At 44.6% G+C, this 24,603-nt stretch overlaps 1 protein-coding gene across 3 annotated transcripts in view; it reads right to left on the bottom strand.

Moving 5' to 3' along the window:
- The window catches only part of CEMIP2 (cell migration inducing hyaluronidase 2), a 98,253-nt gene that overhangs the window by 40,959 nt on the left and 32,691 nt on the right, over positions 1-24,603 (bottom strand). For all 3 annotated transcript variants that reach the window (XM_046022385.1, XM_046022384.1, XM_046022383.1), the window contains 9 exons: positions 22,317-22,659; positions 16,781-16,921; positions 15,624-16,185; positions 10,317-10,486; positions 5,414-5,602; positions 3,225-3,394; positions 1,282-1,491; positions 798-1,003; positions 586-655 (listed from right to left, as the gene is read on the bottom strand). In XM_046022385.1, coding sequence (XP_045878341.1) covers positions 586-655; positions 798-1,003; positions 1,282-1,491; positions 3,225-3,394; positions 5,414-5,602; positions 10,317-10,486; positions 15,624-16,185; positions 16,781-16,921; positions 22,317-22,647 — 2,049 coding nt within the window. In that variant the 5' untranslated portion in view covers positions 22,648-22,659. The remainder of the gene's footprint in view (positions 1-585; positions 656-797; positions 1,004-1,281; positions 1,492-3,224; positions 3,395-5,413; positions 5,603-10,316; positions 10,487-15,623; positions 16,186-16,780; positions 16,922-22,316; positions 22,660-24,603) is intronic.

The raw sequence follows: 24,603 nt of genomic DNA, 5'->3' as shown, positions 1-24,603 counted from the left end.
CCCCGCATCGGGCTCTCTGCTCAGCAGGGAGCCTGCTTCCTCCTCTCTCTCTGCCTGCCTCTCTGCCTACCTGAGATCTCTGTCAAATAAATAAATAAAATCTTAAAAAATAAAATAAAATAAATAAACAGAAGAATGTCCACCTTGACCAGAATGACTGCTGCCATAAGATACTATGGAACAAGCCATTCCCATAGAGAAAAGCTAAGGCTTTCCTCATTCATTAAAACTAAAAACTGAAATGATCAGGCATTCGGCCATGCACAACTTGAATGAGAAGCCAGAAAGACGGCACACGACCCAGCGAAAATGCACCTGGAAGGTCTGATAACTCCACACATCAGCCCACTTCTTTTCCTCCATCTGGCATCCGTCTTACCACACCCACAGGTACTAACTGGCAGGAACGATGCAGAAGAAACAAAAGGACCATCTCAACCATATTCCGCTTTCGGTGAAACGAGCAGTTACCAGAACACAGCCCCGTGCCTGAGCTAGACTGTCCCCCATGACATCACAACCCCACAAACCAGAACACTTCTCAACGCGAAGACCACATAACCAGAAGCATTTAACATTACTTACCTGCGAGCCCGCAGCTGCATTACTAATCAGGTTATTGTTCGGATGAGCGATCCAGAAAGTTGAAACAGCCCTGCAAGGCATATTTTTAGAAAGACTTCAACACTAGTCATGGAAAAATCCTGCCCACTAGAAAACTTCCCCCGAAACATCTTCCCCCAAAGTTAAAGGGCTTGAGTATCACACACGAGTCTCTCTCTCTGCCCGTCACTCACATGCAGTCTGTGGCGGGCACAGGCACATAATTCCCGAACACTTTGTCTCGCATGGTGGTGCACATGGAGTTATTCCTATCAGTGGGGAGGAGGGTGCCGGGTTTGGTGAGGAGGCCCAGATTGTGGAACAAAGTATTTCTCTGTTCCACACCGTCTTCCAAAAAGAAACAATGACCCAGCGTGTCAAATCCGATTGTGTCTTTAATCTGTAGAAACACAAGCGTGCAATGTCATCGGTAACATGATCAGCTGAGGGTTAAGAGACATCTACGCAGCCCGCTCACTACAGAAGCAAAGAGAAGTTTCATCTTAACTGGAGGGGCAAAGCCAAATGCCAGGTGTTCTTGATCTCTTGATAGAGGAAAACACCAGAATTCTCAGTAAGAGGAGGAAGGCCGGCGCTCCAAGAGCTGACTTAATCAGATGGAGAGGTTGTGGCAATGAAGGAGAGTCACGACGCATCAGCATAGTGAACGCTACGTACCAGCAGACCATTTGTCCCGTGCACAGTGACGCACCGGGAGAAGCTGTGATGAATAGATAAGCCGTCCACAAAGGTCGCGTGTCTGTACCCCCCCTTGTAATCCACGTCGCCACACAGGTGGAAGTGAACAGGATACCGCCCCAGCTGCTGCTGACCCATGTGCTTCAATTCCACGTAAGAAAGATGGACGGATGTGAAATTCTTTCTTATCTGTAGGACAAGACAACCGAAATCAAAGCAATACGTTGGAATATTCGAGTAGCAAAAAAAAATATGGCTCTAATAGAAAATGTCTAAAGGTGAATGCGTATTAAAATATTTTTTTTCGGGGCACCTGGATAGCTCAATGGGTTAAGCCTCTGCCTTTAGCTCAGGTCATGATCTCAGCGTCCTGGGATCGCGCCCCGCATCGGGCTCTCTGCTCAGCAGGAAGCCTGCTTCCCTTCCTCTCTCTCTGCCTGCCTTTCTGCCTACTTGTAATCTCTGTCTGTCAAATAAATAAATAAAATAAATAAATAAAATCTATTTAAAAAAAAATATATATATATATATATATATATATCCCCCACCTTTGGCACCCTGCTTTCCCGGATCTCCAGTTCCTAATTTAGCAAATCCTTCTCTTTTTTTTCTTCTAAGTAATCCCTATGCCCAATGTGGGACTCAAACTCACGACTCTGAGATCAAGAGTCACATGCTCTACTTACTGAGCCAGCCAGGTGCCCCCGCAAATGCTTAACATAAGTGAATACTTTAAAGAGCCATAAAAATAGCCTCTACTTAGGAGTAAAAGGAAACGCAACCAGGAAAGCTACAGAAATGATTTCCATGTACGTAATGTGTTTTGATTTGTTCAAATATTTTGGTCTTGTCTCGTTCTTTCATTTCTGTAAATACCATCACAGTTTGATAAATAGTTATTTGTTAATTTTCCCACATAATATTATTTACTTCCTTTCTTTCTAAATATTTCTCCGTGATCCACAATTTCAGCATTCTAATTTAAACACTGGATTTTTATTCATACTACTAACAACAAAGGATAACACTGACCACAATTTCAGTAAACAGTGTAACAGAAATGTTAACAACCATAACCTACTCGGAGCACAAAACTGTTTTTAAAACACAGGCAGCCCAAAACGCAGCCCAGAAGGCACAGCAGATAGTATGCAGGGCAAGGCTTACCACAGAGTAAGTGCTCCATACTTTTACAGAATAAAAATCTGCATACAAAAAATATTCTTACAGAAAGATATTTTGTATGTATATATCACTACTGCTTCCCCTTCTAAAAAGAATCATTTGATCCATGGGCGCCTGGGTGGCTCAGTGGGTTAAAGCCTCTGCTTTCGGCTCAGGTCATGATCCCGGGGTCCTGGAATGGAGCCCCACATCAGGCTCTCTGCTCGGCGGGGAGCCTGCTTCCTCCCTCTCTCTCTGCCTGCATCTCTGCCTACTTGTGATCTCTGTCTGTCAAATAAATAAATAAATAAATAAATCTTTTAAAAAAAAGAGAATCATTTGATCATTTCAGAGACTGTGTGCTTGACACAAAATGGTTTAACTACAGGTCGAGGTCAACTAAATGAAGATAGAATTTTCTCTTTTAATTATGCAAAAATCTCTTCATTGTTACTGAATAGAAAAATAAAATATGGCTTCTTTTTCATTTCCATATAGATCCCACTGCAAATTTGGGAGGCCCCGGGTGGCTGAGTTAAGCATCTGCGTTTGGCTCAGGTCATGATTCTGGGATCCTGGGATCGAGCCCCGAATCGGGCTCCCTGCTTCTCCCTCTCTCTCTGCTCCTCCCTGCCCTGTTCATTCTCCCTCCCACCCTTCCTCTCTCTCTCTCATAAATAAATATATAAAATTTAAAAAAATCTTTAAAAAAACCTTGAAAGTAACAACCAAGGAACTCATTAAATCTTTTTGCCTACCATGACATGCCCCCCATATGTATCATAGTCAAAGAATTGGCACTGGTTCCCAGCGTAGCACGAGTCTTCCATTTCTCCTCGGATGACAACGTTCCGGGTGAGAATTCCGACCTCCGCTCTCATGTCTACACCATCGGTGATCTCACCCACGTGCAGGAACTGAGGGGCTTCTGGTTCACATGGGCAAGAGAAAAAAAATATTTTTAGCAAAGAACACATGAAATGTATCGAAAAGACAGTCCTCTTTATTGTGCAACTCCAAGATATTACCCAAATGGATAGTGTGTTGCCATTCTTAAACACCTCAGAATCACAGAATATAAGGAAGCAATTTTAAAGGTTATTTATTATTATTTAAGATTATTTTATCATTATATATATTATAATTATAATTTATTATTATTTAAGATTTATTATTAATTTTGAAGATTATTTATTATTAATCTTAAAGATTATTTACTCTAACCATTTACTCAATCTCAAAACCAAACACAGGCAGGGGACTTAATCCTCTCCTGAATGGCATCAATATTCTGGAATGTACTAAGTACTCTCCCTCTCTCTCTCTCTATCTTGCTCCCTCAGGTTCCTTCCAAACACTCTTGTTCTAATCCCCTGAGGGCACATGAAGAACCAAATGCCCGGTGAATCCAGAAAAAGGAATGGTTTTGCAGATGTTGATAACGGGGTATCGAGTCATTTTTGCTTTCACTTCCAAACTACAGTAATATGCACAGAAACATGAACCTCACAAACATGGCCGTCTTTCCTACTTCTTATTTGAATATGAGCAGGCATTCTTTTAAATTTCCACCTTTCTGGGGTGCCTGGGTGGCTCAGTGGGTTAAGCCGCTGCCTTCGGCTCAGGTCATGATCTCAGGGTCCTGGGATCGAGTCCCACATCGGGCTCTCTGCTCGGCAGGGAGCCTGCTTCCCTCTCTCTTTCTCTCTGCCTGCCTCTCTGCTTACTTGTGATCTCGCTCTCTCGCTGTCAAATAAATAAATAAAATCTTTAAAAAAAATAAAAAAATAAAAATAAATAAAAATAAATTTCCACCTTTCGGGAAGTCTAGAAACACTTTAATAATGAGCTTTTCTCTGACTTTTTATCACATAAACTCAGGAAGGAAAAATACAAATAAATCAAGCAGCGGAGATCATGGGAGATTCATTATCATGTAGACTTGTTAACAAGAGTGGGAATTTCCAAACAAAATTAATGCCAGATAGTAACATGGTTGGGGGGGGGGGGGTGTTTTCTGCTGATGCTCTATATCATCAAGAATTCTATGATCAAGAATCATCAAGATTCTATGCTGAATGAAGCGTAGAAAGTGCCAAGGGAGCCAGCTGTCCTACTTTTTTTTTTTAAAGCAAAAACACTTTCCCTTGAACTACATAGAGCTCTAAATTACCCATGACTGTGTGCCTATTAAATAGTTACCATAAACTCTTTGGTTTTATACCATGAATGTATATATAATCTTGAGTACCCAAGCAAGGGAGACAATGTAACAACTTCCACAAGTGAGGCAACATATAAACGAGCTTTGCCTATTACAGTCTCAGGATAAGTACCTGGTAGAAGTCAGCTGTTCTTCCTAAACATAGCTTACAGTATGGATCTCACTGCATACTGCTTTCCATCAAAAAACTCAAGCTTACGATTAAAAAAAAGTAGTCTATGAAAATACCTTTCCAGTTCTATTTTAAATATTAGATCTGTTGGGTTTTTTTTTTTTTGGCCAAGGAAGTAGGTGCTCAAAAACAATGAGACTTTTTTTTAATTAAGAAGAAAAAAGACTTCTTTTCAAGTATGACTCAGTCGATAATTGGATTATTATTTGATAGTAAAAAATGAAAAGAAGTTAGATAGGATCTTGGGGAAATCAATCCATGTAGCTGCATCTTTTTTTGTTTGTTTGTTTTAAACAAAGATCAGCACAAAAAACACTGATTTGCCTGCTACACGTCATTAACAACAACACTATCGCTCCCTAAATACTCTTATCTAACATCCCCTGGGATCTGGTGTTCAAAGCACCCCACTGCTAAGATCTTTAATATCCAGATGATGATGGTGGTGGTGGTGACCACAGATGAGGAAGGTCCTGGCTTTGGGGTGGGGTGGCAGGAAGGGGGATGCTGCAGGAATCAAATGCCAAGAAACATTCTGAGCAGTCCGATACCTTTGACTTTGACCTGGAAGCGGTTGCACTCAGGACAGGGGAGGAGAGTGAACTCCTCTGCCTGGTACATAGAATAGTCTGTGCTTGCCACTACAATCTGGTCTCCAGGTTTCCAACTACTAACGTCATCCAGCAGGTGAAGCTTCACTCCGTCCACAACCTCCACCCGGAAACCTGAAAGAGAAACACCTAAACCAAAAAGTAAGAAAGAAAATGATGTGTTAGTAGGCATTTCTGCCTCCTCATTGACTCACAAATCAAAAGCTGAGTTAGACGCGAGTCAGTACATTTTTACCAGCGCTAACCGTGTGCCTGTCGTCCTGCAGACACTGATAATAAGAAGATGGACATGGACAGCCTGACCACCAGGGTAGAGCGCCCTGTGTTCCCCGAACCACAGCGGGACAGGAAATTTCCAACTACTCTTTTTGATCCCCAAATCTCTCTCTGTACTTGCACTCAGTGTTAAAACTATCTAATGAGGCTTCCTAGCAGTCCTAAAATGTAGTAAGAATATATCCCACATAAGGAGATGCTGCGAAACACGGAATAGGTCTTTAGTAAATACTCCGTGTTTCAACGTGATCCAGACACAGGATGAGAGAGAGAACATTAGCACATACATCATCTTAAGAACACAAGTTTGCTTAGGCAATCTCTCGTCCCTGGGCCTTTGTTCATGCTTTGTTCCTTAGCTACAATGTCCTTCCACTCTTAATCCACCAACCAAGATACTATCCCCATCTTATAAAGGTCAGGCAAATCTTTTTTTTTAAGTGGATTTAAGTCATCGCCAACCAATGTGTGGCTTGAACTCACCACAACCCTAAAATCAAGAGCACATGCTCTATCAACTGGGCCAGCCAGGTGCCCCAAGATCAGGCACATCTTTAAAGACTTCCCCAACATCCTTGCTAGAAACAACCTACTTCTCCAGTATTCTCATTCTAGGGTTCCCTTCTGGTATTATTCACTCCTGTCCAAGGGGAGAATAGCTCACTTCCTTGGAGGATACATTCGTGAAGGCAGCAGAGGACGTCCACCTGTATATCCGCTCCTCTGTTTCTTCGTGCAAACTCACAGAAGTCCGCTGAAGGGACCAGCCTTCCCACTAGGATCTGTAGTGTCACCCAGAGGCCACAAGATAGTGCCCCTGTCCGACTCCGCTCCTTCCCTGGGATAACGCCAACTCTGCCGTCTACGTGACCCAGGGACTAATCCCTGATCTCTCCCAATGCATCCTTTCGAAACTCGAAGTCGGTTCCCCATCAGCTAACCAAAACTGAAAAGTTGATCCAACATCTCCTTCACTTACTCTTTCATGTGCAACCACGTGTTGGAGCATTTCCTGCTTCTAAAACACCCGCGATAGCATCTGTCACAAACCAAAAGCTGACTTAATGCAAATGTATACACAACAGATGGAAGCCACGTCATAAGATCAATGGAGAAGGGAAAACACCTCATCTCAAAGCTGTCTGTTTCCTTGTATCTGTACTTACAACCATCCTTCCAATTAACTGGCACACTGTTCTGGGGTGACTTTAAGATACCGAGGCTAGGGGCGCCTGGGTGGCTCAGTGGGTTAAAGCATCTGCCTTCGGGTCAGGTCATGATCCCAGGGTCCTGGGATCGAGCCCCACATCAGGCTCTCTGCTCAGCAGGGAGCCTGCTTCCCTTCCTCTCTCTCTGTCTTCCTCTCTGCCTACCTGTGATCTCTGTCTGCCAAATAAATAAATTAAATCTTTAAAAAAAAAAAAAAAAGATACCGACCCTAAAGGTCCATGGCGGGAGCGAAGAAACACACTGACTAGTTAGGGAACTAGTTAGGGAACTCAGAAAGCAGGAAATTCGGGCAAGGCACAAGGAATACTACAGACACCTTGACAGTCCTGAACCCACTCTCCCGAAAAAACCTAACCTGAGCAAGTCATGGATTCTATTCCTTGAGATGCCAACCTACCATGTGTTTGTTTTCACGAAGGACCAAAAAAAAAGTACTGAAAAAAAAAAAGTAAAGTAGCTTTCTTGTTTATGTATTTCTTTTATCCAGATACTAAAGCCTATGATAGGATTTGGTCTAAATAATAATATTAATAATGATGACTCCAATAACAGCAACTAATAGTTGCTGGGACTTTACATGCATAATAAATAAACTTTTCAGGGTGCCTGGGTGGTCAGTTAAGTGTCTGCCTTCAGCTCAGGTCATGATCCCAGGGTCCTGGGAGCCAAGTCCCTGATTGGGCCCCCTCCTCAGTGGGGGGTCTGCTTCTCCCTCTCCCTCTGCTCCTCCCCCTCCCCCCCTTGTGCTTTCCTTCAAATAAATAAAGTCTTAAAAAATAAACAAATAAATTCAATAAATAAATAGCTTTCATCAAAACAACTGGGAGAGAAAGAAAGTGCTATGCACACTAGGGATGAAGAAACCAGAAGTCAGGGAGTTTGAAGAACAGCTGAAAAATGGTAGATTCCAAAACTAAATGCTAACTGAACTCCAGAGCCCAGTCTCCTAACTTCTTTATTATTTTGCCTGCCTAAGAATCAGAATGGGCAGGATAGGCACAAAGATAACCAAGAACCTCAGGAGCAAGGATAATCACTGCCCAAATTTTCAGATTTCACACACACACAAAAAAAAATCTAAAAAAAGAACTAAGTGGGGTGCCTGGTGGCTCAGTCATTAAGTGTCTGCCTTCAGCTCAGGTTGTTATTCCAAGGTCCTGGGATAGAGCCCTGCATCGGGTTCCAGTCCTGCATCAGATGGTCTCCAGCCCTACATTGGGCTCCCCGCTCAGCGGGAAGCCTGCTTCTCCCTCTCCCACTCCCCCTGCTTGTGTTCCCTCTGCCGCTGTGTCTCTCTCTGTCAAATGAATGGGTAAAATCTTTATAAATAAATAAAGAACTAAGAAACAATTTTTTTTCATACAATATTTTTTTAAAAACTGCTTTTTAAAGAAGAGGGTTGCTGGATACATCAGGTTCAACTTCAAAGACCATGAGGATTTGTTGCTGCTTAAAGAAAGAAGTCATAAGGTTAGACTGGGAAGATCTGTGTTTTTACTAAGTCCTCACTTTTTCCTAGCATCAGAGGAAAATCCTGCCTGAGATTTCCTCCCATTAACACTAGCGAATTGGAAATATGAAAGGAAATAAGCTCACCCCCCCCCCCCTTGCTTCCTGGAGAGATTTTTCTTCCTCTTCCAGAAAATAAGAGTCATTGAGAACACGGGACCCAATATCCTACGACAGCTAGGACAGACCCTCTTCCAGAAATGAGTAGTCACTGCTAATGCGGAAATAAAAACCAAATTTTCCACAGAGGAAATGTTGATTGGAGATTTGTCAGTAATTATCCTCTGCATGAACTCTTACTGGAAGCCCTTCCACTAAGCTCTTCATGCAGGACTCCAGATTCTTGCTAAAACATGTTTCCTGTCTGCTTTTTGCCGGGGCAACCATCACAGGGTAGAAAGCAGTGGTTTTGGAGGCAGAAAGCTGAGCTTCCTTGTCCATAGGAGGTACCATCCCCTCGGCCCAAACCCAGAAGGCTGTTTAGAAGGAACATGAGAAAGTCTCTATTACATACAGGGAACTCTATGTACCTGCTCATTTTAAAGCAAAAGACTTTCTCTCTTTAATTACAAGGGTACAAAATTACAACCCAAGTCATGCTGGGATCATCATTAAAATAGCTAACACCAAGTGCTTCCTAGGCACATGTGAAAAGAATATGAAAAACTTCATATTCTTCCCCTCAGATACCCATAGCAGCCCTATGTGGTAGTTCCTCTGACTGTGCCCATTTTTCAGATGAGGAAACTGAGAGCTAGGAAGTTCAAGTCACATGCCCACCACCACATAGGAAGTGAAAAGCAGGGCTCTCTGTCTCCAGAAATCCATCTTAGAAGCATACTGGCCCCTGCTACTGAAAACTGAGGTATGAGCCCTAAAATCAACCTTTCTGGATAATAAGGCCCCTCTCGATTACTCATTTCACAATAATCTTGGGATAATTTTTGCTTGCAAAAGAAAGGTAGTGGGCAAGCACCGACAGGAGCCTGCTAATCCATACCTTGAGCCAAAAAACCCGGCAGCAAAGCAGGAGAGGAAACATCCTTAAAGAAACAAGTCAGAGGTACCCTGAACACCCAGTGCCAGGCATTATTTGAACTCATTATGGTTCTTCTGAAAGGTGAATGAGAATGAAAATTATGTGGAAGAAAATGTTAAAGACCTAAGGTAACTATAAAATGTCATTTCCGGCGAGGGAAGCAGCTTAAAACAAAATGGACATTAGGGGAGAAAAACATACATCAGAGAAAAATAACTAGATTATTTGCACAAAAACAATTCTCTTGTAACGATAGGGTTAGAACTTAATTTTTACTTTGTGTGTTCCTGTGTTTTCCAAGTCGTTGAGAAGACAAATGCATCAGCTGGGTCAAGGAGAAACTGCTAAGAAAACGAGAACGAGGGCTGTTTATAAAGCATGTGTGCAAAGGTATATATGCGCCATGTCTGCGTAAAGAAAAGATCCAAGTACAAAAGCATATTCACCGTCTCAGGGTATAACCGAAGGCGACTTACCCTGTCACAGCTAGACTGGCTCCTGGGGTACCAGATCCGGGAAACAAATCCGTCTGTAATAATCAACCACACTTTATGACTGAGAATCAAGAACAGAGGCCAGCTGGGAGTGGCCAGGCTACAACAGAACATTCTCCAACCCAGCAAGAACTCTGAGTCGAAAGGATGGGCTATAGTGGGAAACGACAGTTTTCATCTTCAACTAGTTGAGAAACCTAATCAGACTGTCCCTTGGATACAATTCCACCTAAAGAAAGCAGTCTTTCACAGAACTTACCAACGTCTTAGAAGAGTCTAAATCATTCCTGCTTACCTTCAATCCACTCACTGTAAGCTGTCACGGCGAACTTCTGACCATCCACCGTATAAAATTCTCTTTGGGCAAGAGCCTTGCCTCCACTACTATGGTTTTCATAGTTTCTCACGGACTCATTGCAAGAAGTACTTCCTCCATCGATGACCCCAACCAAAGCCCACGCTTGCCTGGAGGGGAAAAGAGCATGCGCCTTATTGGTCATGGTCCCAACCCAGATCCTTGACACAGATGCTATGTCAGGTGCTGCGTAGTGCTTGAATTTCACTTTTATCAAGCCCTTATCTCTTTTTCCATGTGGTTGCAAGTCCAAATCTTGACTGAAGTAACAGTCATCACAGAAGGAAATGCATCTAGATTTTTTTAAATCCTTGTTTGTCTGGCCTTGTCACAGGTGGAACACCGAAGGCTGGGACTCACATGAATCACTGTCTTCCTTCCCCACTACACACCCCTATTATTCACCGATCGTTCTGGCCACAAGCCCATTTATTTCCCTTCTTTTAAAATGAGTATGGCACGCACCCTGATATTTATAGCAGCATTATTTAAAATAGCCAAAATATGGAAAGAGCCCAGAATCCACTGACTGATGAATGGATAAAGAAGAGGTGATGTGTATACACAGACACACAGACAGACAGACACACACACACACAGGAGTATTACTCACTCATAAAAAAAAAAGAATGAAATCTTGCCATTGGCAAAGGCATGGACGGAACTAGAGTTCATTATGCTAAGTGAAATAAGTCAGTCGAAGAAAGACAAATACCACATGATTTCACTCATATGTGGAATTTAGGAAACAAAACAGATGAACATAGGGGAAGGGGGGTTAAAAATAGAGAGAGAGGGAAGCAAACCAGAAGAGACTCTTAATTACAGCGAACGACAGAGACTCTTAACTACCAGAGGGGAGGTGGGCTTGTGGGGGGCAGGGAGGGGAATGGATGAAACACGGGATAGGGATTAAGGAATGCACCTGTCGTGCTGAGCACTGGGTAGTACTGTATGCAAGTGTTCAATCTCTATACTGTACACCTGAAACTAATATTACACTGTATTATTAACTAACTGGAAATCTAAACAAAAACTTTAAAGAGGAAAGAGGGCACCTGGGTGGCTCAGTGGGTTAAAGCCTCTACCTTCGGCTCAGGTCATGATCTCAGGGTCCTGGAATCGAGTCCCACATCAGACTCTCTGCTCAGCAGGGAGCCTGCTTCCTCCTCTCCCTCTGCCTGCCTCTCTGCCTACTTGTAATCTCTGTCTGTCAAATAAATAAATAAAATCTTTCTAAAAAATTAAAAAATAATAATAAAGAGAAAAGAAAAATAAATAAAAATAAAGTAAGTACTGCCCGCTCTCTTTTGAACTCTCAGCAATGTTCTCAATCCGGCTGCGTGATAGAATGACATAATAGAACGAGCTTGAGGAAGCCACCCACACTCAGACCCAGCCCGGACTGACGCCATCACCATCTCTGCAGGTGGGGCATGGCACTGGTAGGTTTTCAAAGCTCCCCAGACAATGTGAATGTGCAGCCACACTTGAGAACCACTGAGTCAGAGAGTGGTTCTCACACTTGAGTGTGCATCAGAACACCTGGAGGGCTTGTCAGATCAGACTCCCGGGCCCCACCCGCTGACTGCCTGAGGTGGGGACAGAGCAGGCATGTTGCTAACAAGCCCCTCCCCCTGCCCCCCTGTGATGCTGATGCTACTGGTCTGCGGACCACACTGAGAACCCGAGTTACAGGTCAGAGGTTAGAGCAGTAGTGATCAGACCCGATTGCACATCGAACATCTGGGGGTCCTACCCTTCAGAGATTCTTCTGTAAAAATCTCTAGGGGGACCTTGGGGATGCGATTTTTCAAGAATCTCAGGAGTGCATAGCTGAAAACCACTGGGTTACTGGTTTCTTAATAATCTTAAATCAAAATTGTGTAATCACTATCCGAGAGATTTGAAATTTTACATGCCATATATCTATTTGCTGACAGCAACTGTGTTTGAAAATGCCCTTTAATTTCATTTCATTTTTGTAATAAATACCCCAGGGACTTGTTCAAACTTGTGGCCAAAATAAAAAAAGAACAAAGACAAAAAGCCAAAAAAATCTGCCTTAAGATTCCTGGTTTAAAACCCAAAAGGAGGGGCGCCTGAGTGGCTCAGTGGGTTAAAGCCCCTGCCTTCAGCTCAGGTCATGATCCCAGGGTCCTGGGATCGAGCCTCACATCGGGCTCTCTGCTCAGCATGGAGCCTGCTTCCTCCTCTCCGCCTGACTGACTACTTGTGATCTCTGTCAAATAAATAAATAAAATCTTTAAAAAAAATAAAAATAAAAAAATAAAACTCAGAAGGAAAAATATCAATTTCCTATTCTAGAGGGATGGGGGGGCGCAGTGTGTATGTGGGTGGGTGTGTGTGTGGGGTGGGGGTGTGGGTGTGTCTGCCTTAAGATTCCTGGTTTAAAACCCGGAAAGAATAATGTCAATTTCCTACTCTAGAGGGTGTGTGTGTGTGTGTGTGATCTACGCCAGACAGATGGCTGGACATTCAGATAAAAGTTAACCAAAGCATGCCTATATCCTTATAAATTCCACACCTGCCCCTGCGTGGATTAGCTACTCTCAGGTGACCACGCTTTATAGCTCTATTTATATTCCTTGGTATAGTACAAAGAATCAAATGCCAAATGTTTCAATTTATTATCTCCCATGTGAGAAGAAAGGAGAAGAAATATCAGAGGCTTCCTTTATTTACCAAAGCTGCCTCAGCAAGTATAAAACAATGTTCTATTCTCCTGACATTATCTCCAAAACACTCCTACTTCCCTCCTCCACTTGAGGAAAATTTCGCTGCACCAGAACAGTATCTTCAAAGGCGTGTGTTTGTGTACATTGGAGATAATGTCATAGCAATGGAACACTGGCACACTGGTAAAGGGTCACCACTCAAATTCCTCTGTCAAATCAGCAGCACTGTTTGAAAGGGGATTCAGAAACCAGGAGGAAAGGAACCCAAAAATGTCAAACAACATATTCACAGCTAAGGATCACACAAATCCAGAAGAACAATGGAGTAAAGAGACAAAAGCTGTCATCCTGGCATTACTGGATAATGAAACGAAGTAGGTATCTAACTTTGAAAAGATCATGTTTCCATTCCTAGGTCTATAAATTACAGAAGTATGGACACATGGGTTTTAGAAGATGGATAACAGAACATTTGGAGAAGCCCTTTTTATTTACTTTTTTAGGATTTTTTATTTATTTATCTGACAGAGAGAAGAGAGAGCGAGAGACAGAACACAAGCAGAGGGGAGGCAGGTGGCAAGAGGAGTGAGAAGCAGGCTTCCTGCTGAGCAGGGAGCCTGATGCAGGGCTCCATCCCAGGACCTTGGGATCATGACCTGAGCCGAAGGCAGACGCTTAACGACTGAGCCACCCCAGGTGCCCCAAGGAGAAGCCCTTTTTACAACAGAGGTCTGAACTGTTAGAAATGCCCAGCAGTGAATATACACTGGGTAGACTCCTACAATAGAAAATGAACAGCAATGAAAACAAACCAGCACCACACGCACCAAAATACATAACCCTCAGTTAACAGAGTTGAACAAAGAAGCCAGATACAAAATGGGGTATATTGTCTGCTCACATTTATATGAAGTCCAGAAATAGGCAAACCTAAACTTTCACGTTCTCCACAAATTCCAGTGAGTGGTTATCTTTGGTGAGCCAAGGGAGTCATCAGTGAAACAGAGGGGACAGCCAGCCAGGGGACCTCTGGGCCATGGGCAATGATCTATGCTTTGACTGGCATGGTGGCTATCCAGGAGTCACGTTGTGATAAGTCATTAAACCCTACATTCTTGGGGCACCTGGGTGGCTCAGTGGGTTAAAGCCTCTGCCTTCAACTCGGGTCATGATCCCAGGGTCCTGGGATGGAGCCCCGCATAGGGCTCTCTGCTCAGCAGGGAGCCTGCTTCCCCTCCTCTCCCTCTGCCTGCCTCTCTGTCTACTTGTGATCTCTGTCAAATAAATAAATAAAATCTTTTTTAAAAAAACACACACACACACCCTGCATTCTTGTTTTTAGCAGCTTTCTGTGTGTGTCTTACATTTAATCCTAATTTTTCATGAACCCACCTCCGAGGGCTGGCACCTGCTACTCCCTGTCTAGAAAGCTCTCCATCTCCAACTGCCCACAGAGCATGCTTCTAAACTCCCCCCACGTTTCTCACCTTTGGGAAGCCTCCACAGGTTCCCCAGGTCCATTTGAGGGCTCCCACTAGTTGCACTCCCATGACAGCCTAGAAGCGAGGGTCTCACTGCACACTCCTGTCTACTGAGGTGTGTTTATCTGCTGGATTAAACAAGGGCTCTTTCATCTCAGCACCTAGGGGTACCAGCACTCAGCACCTCCTCAAAAATCCCCACGGTGAAGAAAAGGCATTTTAAGAACATTACAGACCCTTTCTTCATAAATTTTGTCTGCTTCACCTTCTCTAGGATTTCCGCAGCTGCTGCTCCAGTCCGACAACCCATGGAAGGAAACTAACAACTAGATCCACCAACCATCCAAGGAAAAAAACAACTAGAGCCTTTCCATATGAGAGCTTTCAAGTCCTCTTCCTTGTCACAGCAGACTCACTCCCCGGCTTTACGAAGACCAGTAAGCAGATTTAAAACTTCTCTTTTCTGAATGACATGTTGAGCCAGTGACTTCCCCCAGCCTCAGGGCTGGATTGGGAAATCCTGGTGCGCTAGAGAGGCGGAGAGACCAGAAGCCCCGCCAGCCCACAATGACTCCTACTGTGTGGGGGGATTGTCCCAGCCCTCCAGTCTCTGCTTTCCTCGCCTGGGCCCGAGGCTCCAGAGACCTGCACCAAGATGCAAATCAGCAGGCCGAGGGCTCCACAAAAGGCAAAGAGTGCCTTGCCCCCAGGCTTTCAGGGGGAACTTTCTACACCTTCTCGCAGAATCCGGTTTGCCCAAGGTGATTTGCCCAAGGTCGAAAGAGGGAAGTAAACTGCCCCGGGCTGCCTGGCTGTTTCTCAGGAGCTCACTGCTGTTCCTCACTTTCCAAAACCTGCCATTCTGGCTCACAAAGTGCTTGGCCAACCCATGCCAAGAGAAGAGCGTCTTGGAACCAGCACCCTCTGCCCCCCAGGCCCATGTTTCAAAGCGAGAGTGGCCATTCTGCCACCCGAAGCCTGGTATGCTCTGTCCCTTTCTGCAGCCCCTGACACACAGACACAGGCTCTAACATGGCTCTGGGGAGGAAGGTTAAAGGTCTGCCCACCTGTAGCCCAGTCCTTGGATCAGCTTACTGCCCAGCCGGTCCTGGATCATTTGTATGGTTCCTTGTAAGAGGCTCTTGGCAGCTGAATCCCCCACGGCTATGGCGACGATCCGGCCTGGATCCTGTACTCTCAGAAACTCCTGCAGCCGTCTGCTCTCATTGTGGTATTCGTGGGTATCGAACCTCGCACTTTCCAAAATTTTGGCCGTGTCCTGGTCAATGATCCTCACGTTGAGGCCCCTAGAAAAGTCCTTTTCAAAGGCATAGGACCCAAAGGTCAGGCCTGAGGAAGGCAGAGTTCTCGCCAACAACGTCCACGAGACCTTCTGGGCCCCGTGGATCTCCAGTGTCCCACCAGCTTCCACACCAATAAACTTTTTGCCAAATATTGGCATACTTTCACCTTCATCCGACTTGCCATACAAGGCAATGGTCGCTTTGGACTTATAGCGGCATTTTTCTGCTCCAATATGAAGCGCCCCACCATCCTTGATCAGGATGTAACGAGTCCTCAAAGTAATATTTCTGGATCCATCCTTATCATCCCCAAATACAAGCAATCCTGCAAGGAACACAACAAGTATCAGCCAACTCCTGAATCACCTCTCCGGGATACAGAGAAAGAGAGTTTCCCTTAAGCAAGGGTGGGGAGGAAAAGACTCTCCTGAAATTAAGTTGGGGAAAAAAATTGTTAAGAGTCTGCTTAGGAAATTAAGCCTGTTTTTAAAATAGTAAAGGTAGAAATGGAGAGTTCATGTCTCAACATGTCAGAAATGCCCAGGGGCATGAATTTCAATCCATTCACTTGAAGATTAAATTTTTTTTAGAAAAATATCTAGGAGGCTACAAAGTATTGTTACATAGGTTAACCCATGTTAATTCTTTCATTACTCTCCATAGGTGTAAGAAAATCGAGCTAGGAGAGAGCACCTTCTGGAACTGTTTCCTTCCCTATCAATCAGAGGTTTTGACTTGAATGATTTAAGGGAATTTTAGCTCTTGAATTCTACGGTGCTACCTAAGGAACTTCTCATGCCCCATGGATAGACCATCACCACATTCTAAAGGGTAAGAACAGCTTTCTACATACAGAATATCAAATCCCCCCACAGAAACAAGCAACCTTGCCACCCCCATAAGCAGGGACTATTCCTCACCTCCATCCTGAATGACTACAGAATTCACGGTGGCATCCGAGGTCAGACGGAACATATCCCCCTCCTTGATAACAACTTGCTCTGCAGAATTTTGTCCTGGATCCCAGTTCCTGAGACGTGGGTTTTGGTCTGGGCAATTCTCTATAAAAAAAAATGCAACACCAGCATCCCATCAATGCAGCAAAATGCAAGAATTTCTTTAGCCGCATCCAAGTGCTACCACCACTGACCGCAATCTGCAGGTGCCAGACTCATTATAAGTTCCTGCCATCAGGATGGGAATCCCACCCCATTCCACCCAGCAGATATGTCCAATCCTTTACTTCAACGCGTAAAAAAGGTTGCTCCACAAAATAATGTTCAGACTCCACAAGGTAAACACGGAGTTCCCCTGAATCGTCTACTCTGGAAATAAATTCACAGCAAGAGGCAAAACTGTGAATTGTCTCTGGGCCCACACTAGGAAGCGGTTTTAGGAAACAAAATATATGGGGCGCCCGGGTGGCTCAGTGGGTTAAAGCCTCTGCCTTTGGCTCAGGTCATGATCCCAGGATCCTGGGATCGAGCCCTGCATCCGGCTCTCTGCTCAGCGGGGAGCCTGCTTCCCCCTCTCTCTCTGCCTAATTGTGATCTGTCAAATAAATAAATAAATCTTAAAAATAAAAAATAAAATGGGAACTACTAATAGGTATGTCAGGTCTTCCCAGGTTCCTTCCTGTGCACAGTGAATCATAAAGTGGGCGACAGAAGCCCCCTCTCGTTCCACAGACCGCAGCCGATAAATACCAGCCACCTGCAGACACGCACCCTTTCCCCATGAAACTGCAAGAGGCAAACGGCCAAAGGCATGACTTCTCACTTTCAGACATGAGGGAACTGCAGATCAGAGACGCCAAATCCAAGATTACTCAGCAAGTTGAGTGATACTCAAGTTCCCCCTTAAGAAATGAGGTTTGCTGGACGTGTGGTGTTCCTTTACTAGAGTTAGAACGTGCCCCTTGAAGAGATGATGATGACAACATAGAAGTATTCTGCATGGCCACAGCTGTTTCATGCATGAGACCTTTAGTTGCTGCTATAGACGGGGGTGCGGGGGTGCGGGGGCAGGAATCACACTGGTTTTGATCAATTCATGACCCAAGTATTTACGGAGGATCCATTTGCTCACTTTGTACTAGATACTGTAGAATTTTTAAAGCACAGAAGTAACTCGCAGGCTGCGAGCTTGTACTCTAGCTTCGGAGAAAAGCCAGGAGGCAGGAAATAATTAAAATGTGGTAGTCGGGTGATGCGCAAATGAGCTCAGAGAAAGGAGGGGTGGGCGGGAGCTCCTGAGGCAGGTTTAACAGGACACTAGACCTAGACCCTCAAAGGATGCACAGTCCTTTAAATAAGAGGAGCATGGGGCACCCGCGTAGCTCAGCAAGTTAAACATCTGACTCTTGATTTAGGCTCAGGTCATAATCAAAGGGCCATGAGATCGAGCCCTGTGCAAGTTCTGAAGCTTAAGATTCTCTCTCTGGGGCGCCTGGGTGGCTCAGTGGGTTAAAGCCTCTGCCTTCAGCTCGGGTCATGATCCCAGGGTCCTGGGATCGAGCCCCACATCGGGCTCTCTGCTCAGCGGGGAGCCTGCTTCTCCCTCTCTCTCTGCCTGTCAAATAAATAATAAATAAATAAAATCTTTAAAAAAAAAAAAAAGATTCTCTTCTCTCTTACTCTCTCCCTCTGCCTCTGCCCCTCCCCCGGCTCCCTCTTCAAAAAAAGAAAAAAGGGGGGGACATGAAGGTGAGAGATGCAAGTGCCCCTCGCTACCCAAGTTCATTGGTTGCTCAGTCAGAAGGACAAGGTGGGTGTGGCCCATATTTAAACTCAGCCAAGGTAGGGACAGGCAGGGTGTGCTTGGGAATCATATGAAAAGTGGAAGGTACATGTTGGGAAATCATAGAGGAAAAGTGGAGAGGCTGAGTGCAGCACAAAGATATGAATTTTTATATAAAGGAAATTCTGACTCATTTTGAATTATGTAACCCTTAATGCAAACATCTCATTTCTAAGCACTCCTGTTGCCCTAGGCTCGTGCTTTCTCTTTGAGGGGATGGTAATCTCTTTGAGGGGATTTTACCTCTGAGGTAAAATCAGCCTCACTGGTGAAGTCCTTGGCAATTATCTCATGGAATTCTTCTCAAAGCAGTTTCATAATCACCGATACTTAATTCAGGTAAGTCAGTGATCATCACTACTAGACTAGAAATAATCCTTAAATGTTTCTTTCCACTGAAGAAACAAGAAACCTCCTGAATGTGTTCTGACTTAATACTAAGGATTTCTTACTCTTCTTCAACCTCCCTCCCTTCCCATAAAATATGGAGCTGGAACTCTCCGTGATGTTACATCACAAGCAAATGTAAGCCCCATGTAACAAGCACTGTATACCCAGCTACTGAGAAGGAAATCCAGTCTTCTGACATGTAGAGCCTACCAAATGGTTGTATAATTTCTCTTGGTTTTTGTTTTATTGTTGTTGTTTTGTGTGTTTTTGTTGTTTTTTTTTTTTAATTTTATTCATTTATTTGACAGAGAGAGATCACAAGTAGGCAAAGACGCAGGCAGAGAGAGAAAGAGGAGGAAGGAGGCTCCCTGCTGAGCAGAGACCCCCCCCCCCCCATGCGGGGCTCCATCCCAGGACCCTGGGATCATGACCTGAGCCGAAGGCAGAGGCTTAACCCACTGAGCCACCCAGGCGACCCTTTGTTATTTTTTTAAAGAGGAAGAGAGGGACGCCTGGATGGCTCAGTTGGTTAAGCAGCTCCCTGCTTAACTCAATGTGGATTGAATCCCACATCTGGCTCCTTGTCCAGCAGGGAGCCTACTTCTCCCTCTGCCTCTTTCTGCCTGTGCTCACTCTCTCTCTCTCTCTCTGACAAATAAATAAATAAAATATTTAATAAATAAATAAATTTTAAAAATAAATAAATAAAGAGGAAGAAGGGGCACCTGGGTGGCTCAGTGGGTTAAGCCTCTGCCTTCGGCTCAGGTCACGATCTCAGGGTCCAGGGATCGAGCCCCACATCAGGCTCTCTGCTTAGCAGGGAGCCTGCTTCCTCCTCTCTCTCTGCCTGCTGCTCTGCCTACTTGTGATCTCTTTCTCTCTCTGTTCAATAAATTAATAAATAAATAAATAAAATCTTAAAAAAAAAAAAAAAACTTAAAGAGGAAGAGAGACAATCTTAAGCAAGGTCCATGCCCAGTACAGAGCCCCATGCAGGGCTCGATCTCACAACTCTGAGATCATGACCTGAGCGGAAATCAAGAGTCAGACACTTAATTGACTGAGCTGCCCAGGTGCCCCAATTCCTCTTGCCTTTAATTCTTTCCCAGGAGAGCGTGCTTCCTTAAGAAACATCACCAAAAGCTCTAGTCTATTGCCCTCCTGTAAAGCACACTTAGTGAGGAAATACATGGTCTGCAGAGAGCACTGTCAAATAGCTCCAGAGCCCCCGCCCTCCTAGCTGCCCACTGTTGAGCTGCGGGTTCATTATCAAGATTATGTAACAGCAATAACCACAGCGAGGCTGACCCTCAACGATGTCAGCACACCACGTATTTCCACCGAAGTTCTACCCGTATACTGCCAAAATGTGAAACTAAAGAATGTTGAGTCAAAGGAACCACATCAGTGAATCACTATCTTAGATGGGAAAATGAAAACATCAATTAAAGGCACAAATTTCAGCTCTGATCTTCCCCACAGATCGGGCATCTCTTTACTGCAGATGACTTGGGAAGAATGAATCAACTGCCGTGAACTTGGTTATTTTGCTGGAGAAAAGGGAAGAGAAAATCAATGCCAGGACCCAACAGAAAGCAGTGGGACAAATCCATCCTCTGGTCTCTTGGCCTGGTCAGCAAAGACGGTATGAACATCTCTCTCTCTCTCTCTTCAGGTCTGTTCCCTCAGAAGCACGGACACAACTCCCAAGACTTTAAAGTCCATAAAACCCCAAAAGCACCCACGGAAACTAAATAAAACAGTATTTTTAAGTCTTACAAATGGTGACACGCTTCTCAGATGTTATGGCCATTTAAGGAGGCATCTAATTTGACAAAAATCTGCTGTACAGAGTAAAAGAAAAAAAAATGCAGACATAAATGATGCCCAATCCAGGGTGTTATGGTCTGCCCCTTCTTCAACAGCCCTGAGCCCTCTGATTTTCAGACTGGTGGATGGGACTCTATCCCGAGGCCATGATACCATATTGAGGCTGACTGACAATGAATTTCTTCAAAACCATTCGAACTATTGCTATATTACCAACTAGCAAACCAACACTTTGCAAAGCAAAGGCCATTTAAGAAATGAAAACCTGCCCGGGGCGCCTGGGTGGCTCAGTGGGTTAAGCCTCTGCCTTCGGCTCAGGTCATGATCTCAGGGTCCTGGGATCGAGCCCCACATTGGGTCCTCTGCTCAGCAGGGAGCCTGCTTCCTCCTCTCTCTTTCTGCCTGCCTCTCTGCCTACTTGTGATCTCTGTCTGTCAAATAAATAAATAAAATCTTTAAAAAACAAAAAAAAAGAATGAAAACCTGCCCACATGATACTTAACTATAAAGTCATAAGTCATTTTTAGATAAATGTATCAGACCATCCTACTGAATGGTTTCCTTAGAGGATACACATTGTTTCCTCAAAATACTTGAAGCTTCTCTTTTAGAACTGTTTCTCAGTCGATTTCAAGCCACCAAACACATAACTTAGCACTTTCCCTCATTTAAAAAAAAAAAAAAAAATCAGGCGCCTGGGTGGCTCAGTCAGTTTAAGTGTCTGCCTTCTGCTGAGGTCATGACTCCAGATCCTGGGATCCAGTCCTGCATCGGGCTCCCTGCTTAGTGGAGAGTCTGCTTCTCCCTCTCCCTCTGCCCTTCTCCCCTACTCACACTCATGTTCTTTCTCTCTCAAATAATTGATAAAAATAAATAAATATTTTTTTTAAAAAAATCAAATGTAGTCTTGTCACTATATTTAGTAATTTTTTTACTGTATTTAAAAAAAATTTTATTATAAGTAGGCTCCACACCCAACATGGGGCTTGAACCCACAACCAGGCCATCAAAAGTCACACACACTCTATGGACTGAGCCAGCCAGGTGCCCCTATATTCAGTCATTTTTATCACTAAAACTCCCAGCAGTCAGAAAATCATACCTACCACAAAGGATGAAACTGTGCTACTGCAAGAATTCTGTAAAGACTCTGAAAATGAACATTTTAAAAAGAAATGCTCCAAGAACATCTTGAGCACTGGGACAAAGCAGCAAATCCCTCAACTGTATCATTTCCAATGGATTTCTTTAACAATTGCTTTAATAAGCAGTTATGTCTCCATTTCTCTATATACGAATTAGCTAGAGCCAAGTCAAGATAACGCGAGTTTTTCTTTTTAATTCTAGCCTCCCATTCATTTCCTTTCCCTCATTCTTCTCCTAGTACACGTGCTCTGTACACGTGCGTGCCCACGACATGCAAACGTGCACACTTACCATCTGGAGCGTATTTCGAGGAGATCCCTAGAATGACCGCAAGTGCAACAAAAAATGAGAAACTAGTGATAGCAAAGCAAATGAAAGTATTTTTGTGCCTCTTCTGCTTTCGGCTTTCTCTCTGGGCTTGCTGCTCTTCGGTGGAGAAAGCGAAGGTGGCCCGGGCTTCCTGTCTGATGGAGGTCAATTTGGCTGAAGCTTGGCTCTTTGGAGGAGGAGGGGGCCGCAGGGGCACAACCTTCCCTGGAACGTAGCCAGACGAGCAATGGCTGCTTCCATTCTGAGGTTGCAGGAAAGCAGGGGAGTGTCCCCTGGAATCAGTGGCATGCATGATACACTGTCGCTGCGAAAAGGAAAAAAAAAAAAAAAAAATTAAGCTCCAGACATGTGAGAGTTGTAATGGCTTTTTAAAGATTTATTTACTTGAGGGGCGCCTGGGTGGCTCAGTGGGTTAAGCCTCAGCCTTCGGCTCAGGTCATGATCTCAGGGTCCTGGGACTGAGCCCTGTGTCGGGCTCTCGGCTCAGCAGGGAGCCTGCCCCCCTCCTCCGGCCTCTCTGCCTACTTGTGATCTCTGTCTGTCAAATAAATAAATAAAATCTTGAAAAAAAAATGTATTTGAGAGAGTATGTGCAAGCTAGCGGTGGGGGGGGGGGGGCCTCCTCAGAGCCTGCAGAGCGCAGAGCCTAAAGGGGTCTCGATCCCAGGACTCTGAGATCATGACCTGAGCCAAGACCAAGAGCTGGCAGCTCAACAGACCAACAGCCCCCCCAGGCACCCCAGTAATGGCCTTATTAAGTGTTTTTTATTATGATCAAATCACGTCGCATAAAACTGACCACTTCAACCATTGTAAAGTGCACAGTCTGGTGGCCTTTAGTTCCTTCACAGTTTTGCACAACCATCCCCACCAACCATCTCCAGGACATTTCCACAATCCCCAACAGAACTCGGTAGCCATGATGCAAGAATTCCCCGCTCCTCCCTTCCCCCAAGTGCCTGGTAACCACTTCGGTGACTCTTCAAAAATACCAGGTCAGCTCACACGCCTGACAGAATCACTAACTGTCCTCTAATGTCACTGCTTCTTGCCCCTGGCAAGACTCCATCGGAGTCACCCACTAACATCACCGCCCCATGCTGGACCCCGAACAACGAAGTCAGGACACAAGCACCTCCATCTTGTTCATGCCCCCAAAGGGATGTGAACGAGCGCCTTGGTGGACAGGCACTCTCCTAAGACAACCGTTCTCAGTGCCCATCGTGCCTGCGAGTCACCAGCGCTACTTGATAAAAATGTCGATTCCTGGGCTCTCCACCCCAGGGATTGCGGCTCAGCTGGTACAAGGAGGACCCAGGATTTTCTATCTTAAACAGAAACCTGGTGAGACACTGAAGCAAGAGGTCAAACTTGTTGAGTACCAGGACTCTAAGCTCTTCACACTGAAGTTAAAGTCCACACATGCTAGCAAGACCACACGTTGGCCCCAACAGGTTCCCATAGACAAGCTTTCCCGTTTGGGTGTTCGATGACCCCACGAGATTTACCTTTCAGTGAAGCACCTTAAGCAGTTCTACCTGTGTTATCTCTTAGCCACAGACTAGGAATTCATTCAGTGAGGACACCTAAAGTCTACATTCTCTGGTTAAAAAAAGAGGCAACAGGCCCAAAATGGACTAAGCCCACATCACCAAACCAGGACTTGATACCTAACCCAACGGCGGTTCCAGGCTCTCTCGGGAATGTAACCTTGAACCAGTCTGGAATTACCTGGTCGGTCCTAGTAAGATCAGCCTGACAGACCCCCGCCTTCCCTCAAAGGAAGGTGACCGCGCCCAAAACAACCCACTCTTTGCTAGAAACTTCTTTTTCTGCCCCCTCTGCCTTCCATTTTTACAGCTCCTTGGAGCCCCTTTCTATCTGCTAACATGAGATGTGGCCTGATTCCCGAATCATTAAGTGAAGCCAATTAGGTTTTTCAACTCACTCAACTGAATACTGTTTTTAATAATTTCTTTGAATCCTCCCATTTTGTTTTAAAAAAAAAAAAAAACAGGCATTCAGGGGCACCTGGGTGGCTCAGTCAGTTAGGTCATCTGCCTTCGGCTTGGGTCATGGTCTGGGGGCCCTAGGATTGAGACCCACATTGGGTTCCCAGCTCGGCAGGAACCTGCTTCTCTCTCTCCCTCTGCCTGCTGCTCCCCCTGCTTGTGCTCTCCTGCTCTCTCTCTGTCAAATGAATAAAATCCTTAAATATATATATAAAATAGGCTTTCAAATATTATGG

Source organism: Meles meles, chromosome 11, assembly GCF_922984935.1.
Source record: "Meles meles chromosome 11, mMelMel3.1 paternal haplotype, whole genome shotgun sequence".
NCBI classification, from domain to species: domain Eukaryota; kingdom Metazoa; phylum Chordata; class Mammalia; order Carnivora; family Mustelidae; genus Meles; species Meles meles.
The sequence above is the reverse complement of the archived record's forward strand: the minus strand, read 5'-3'. Positions and strand labels throughout refer to the sequence as shown.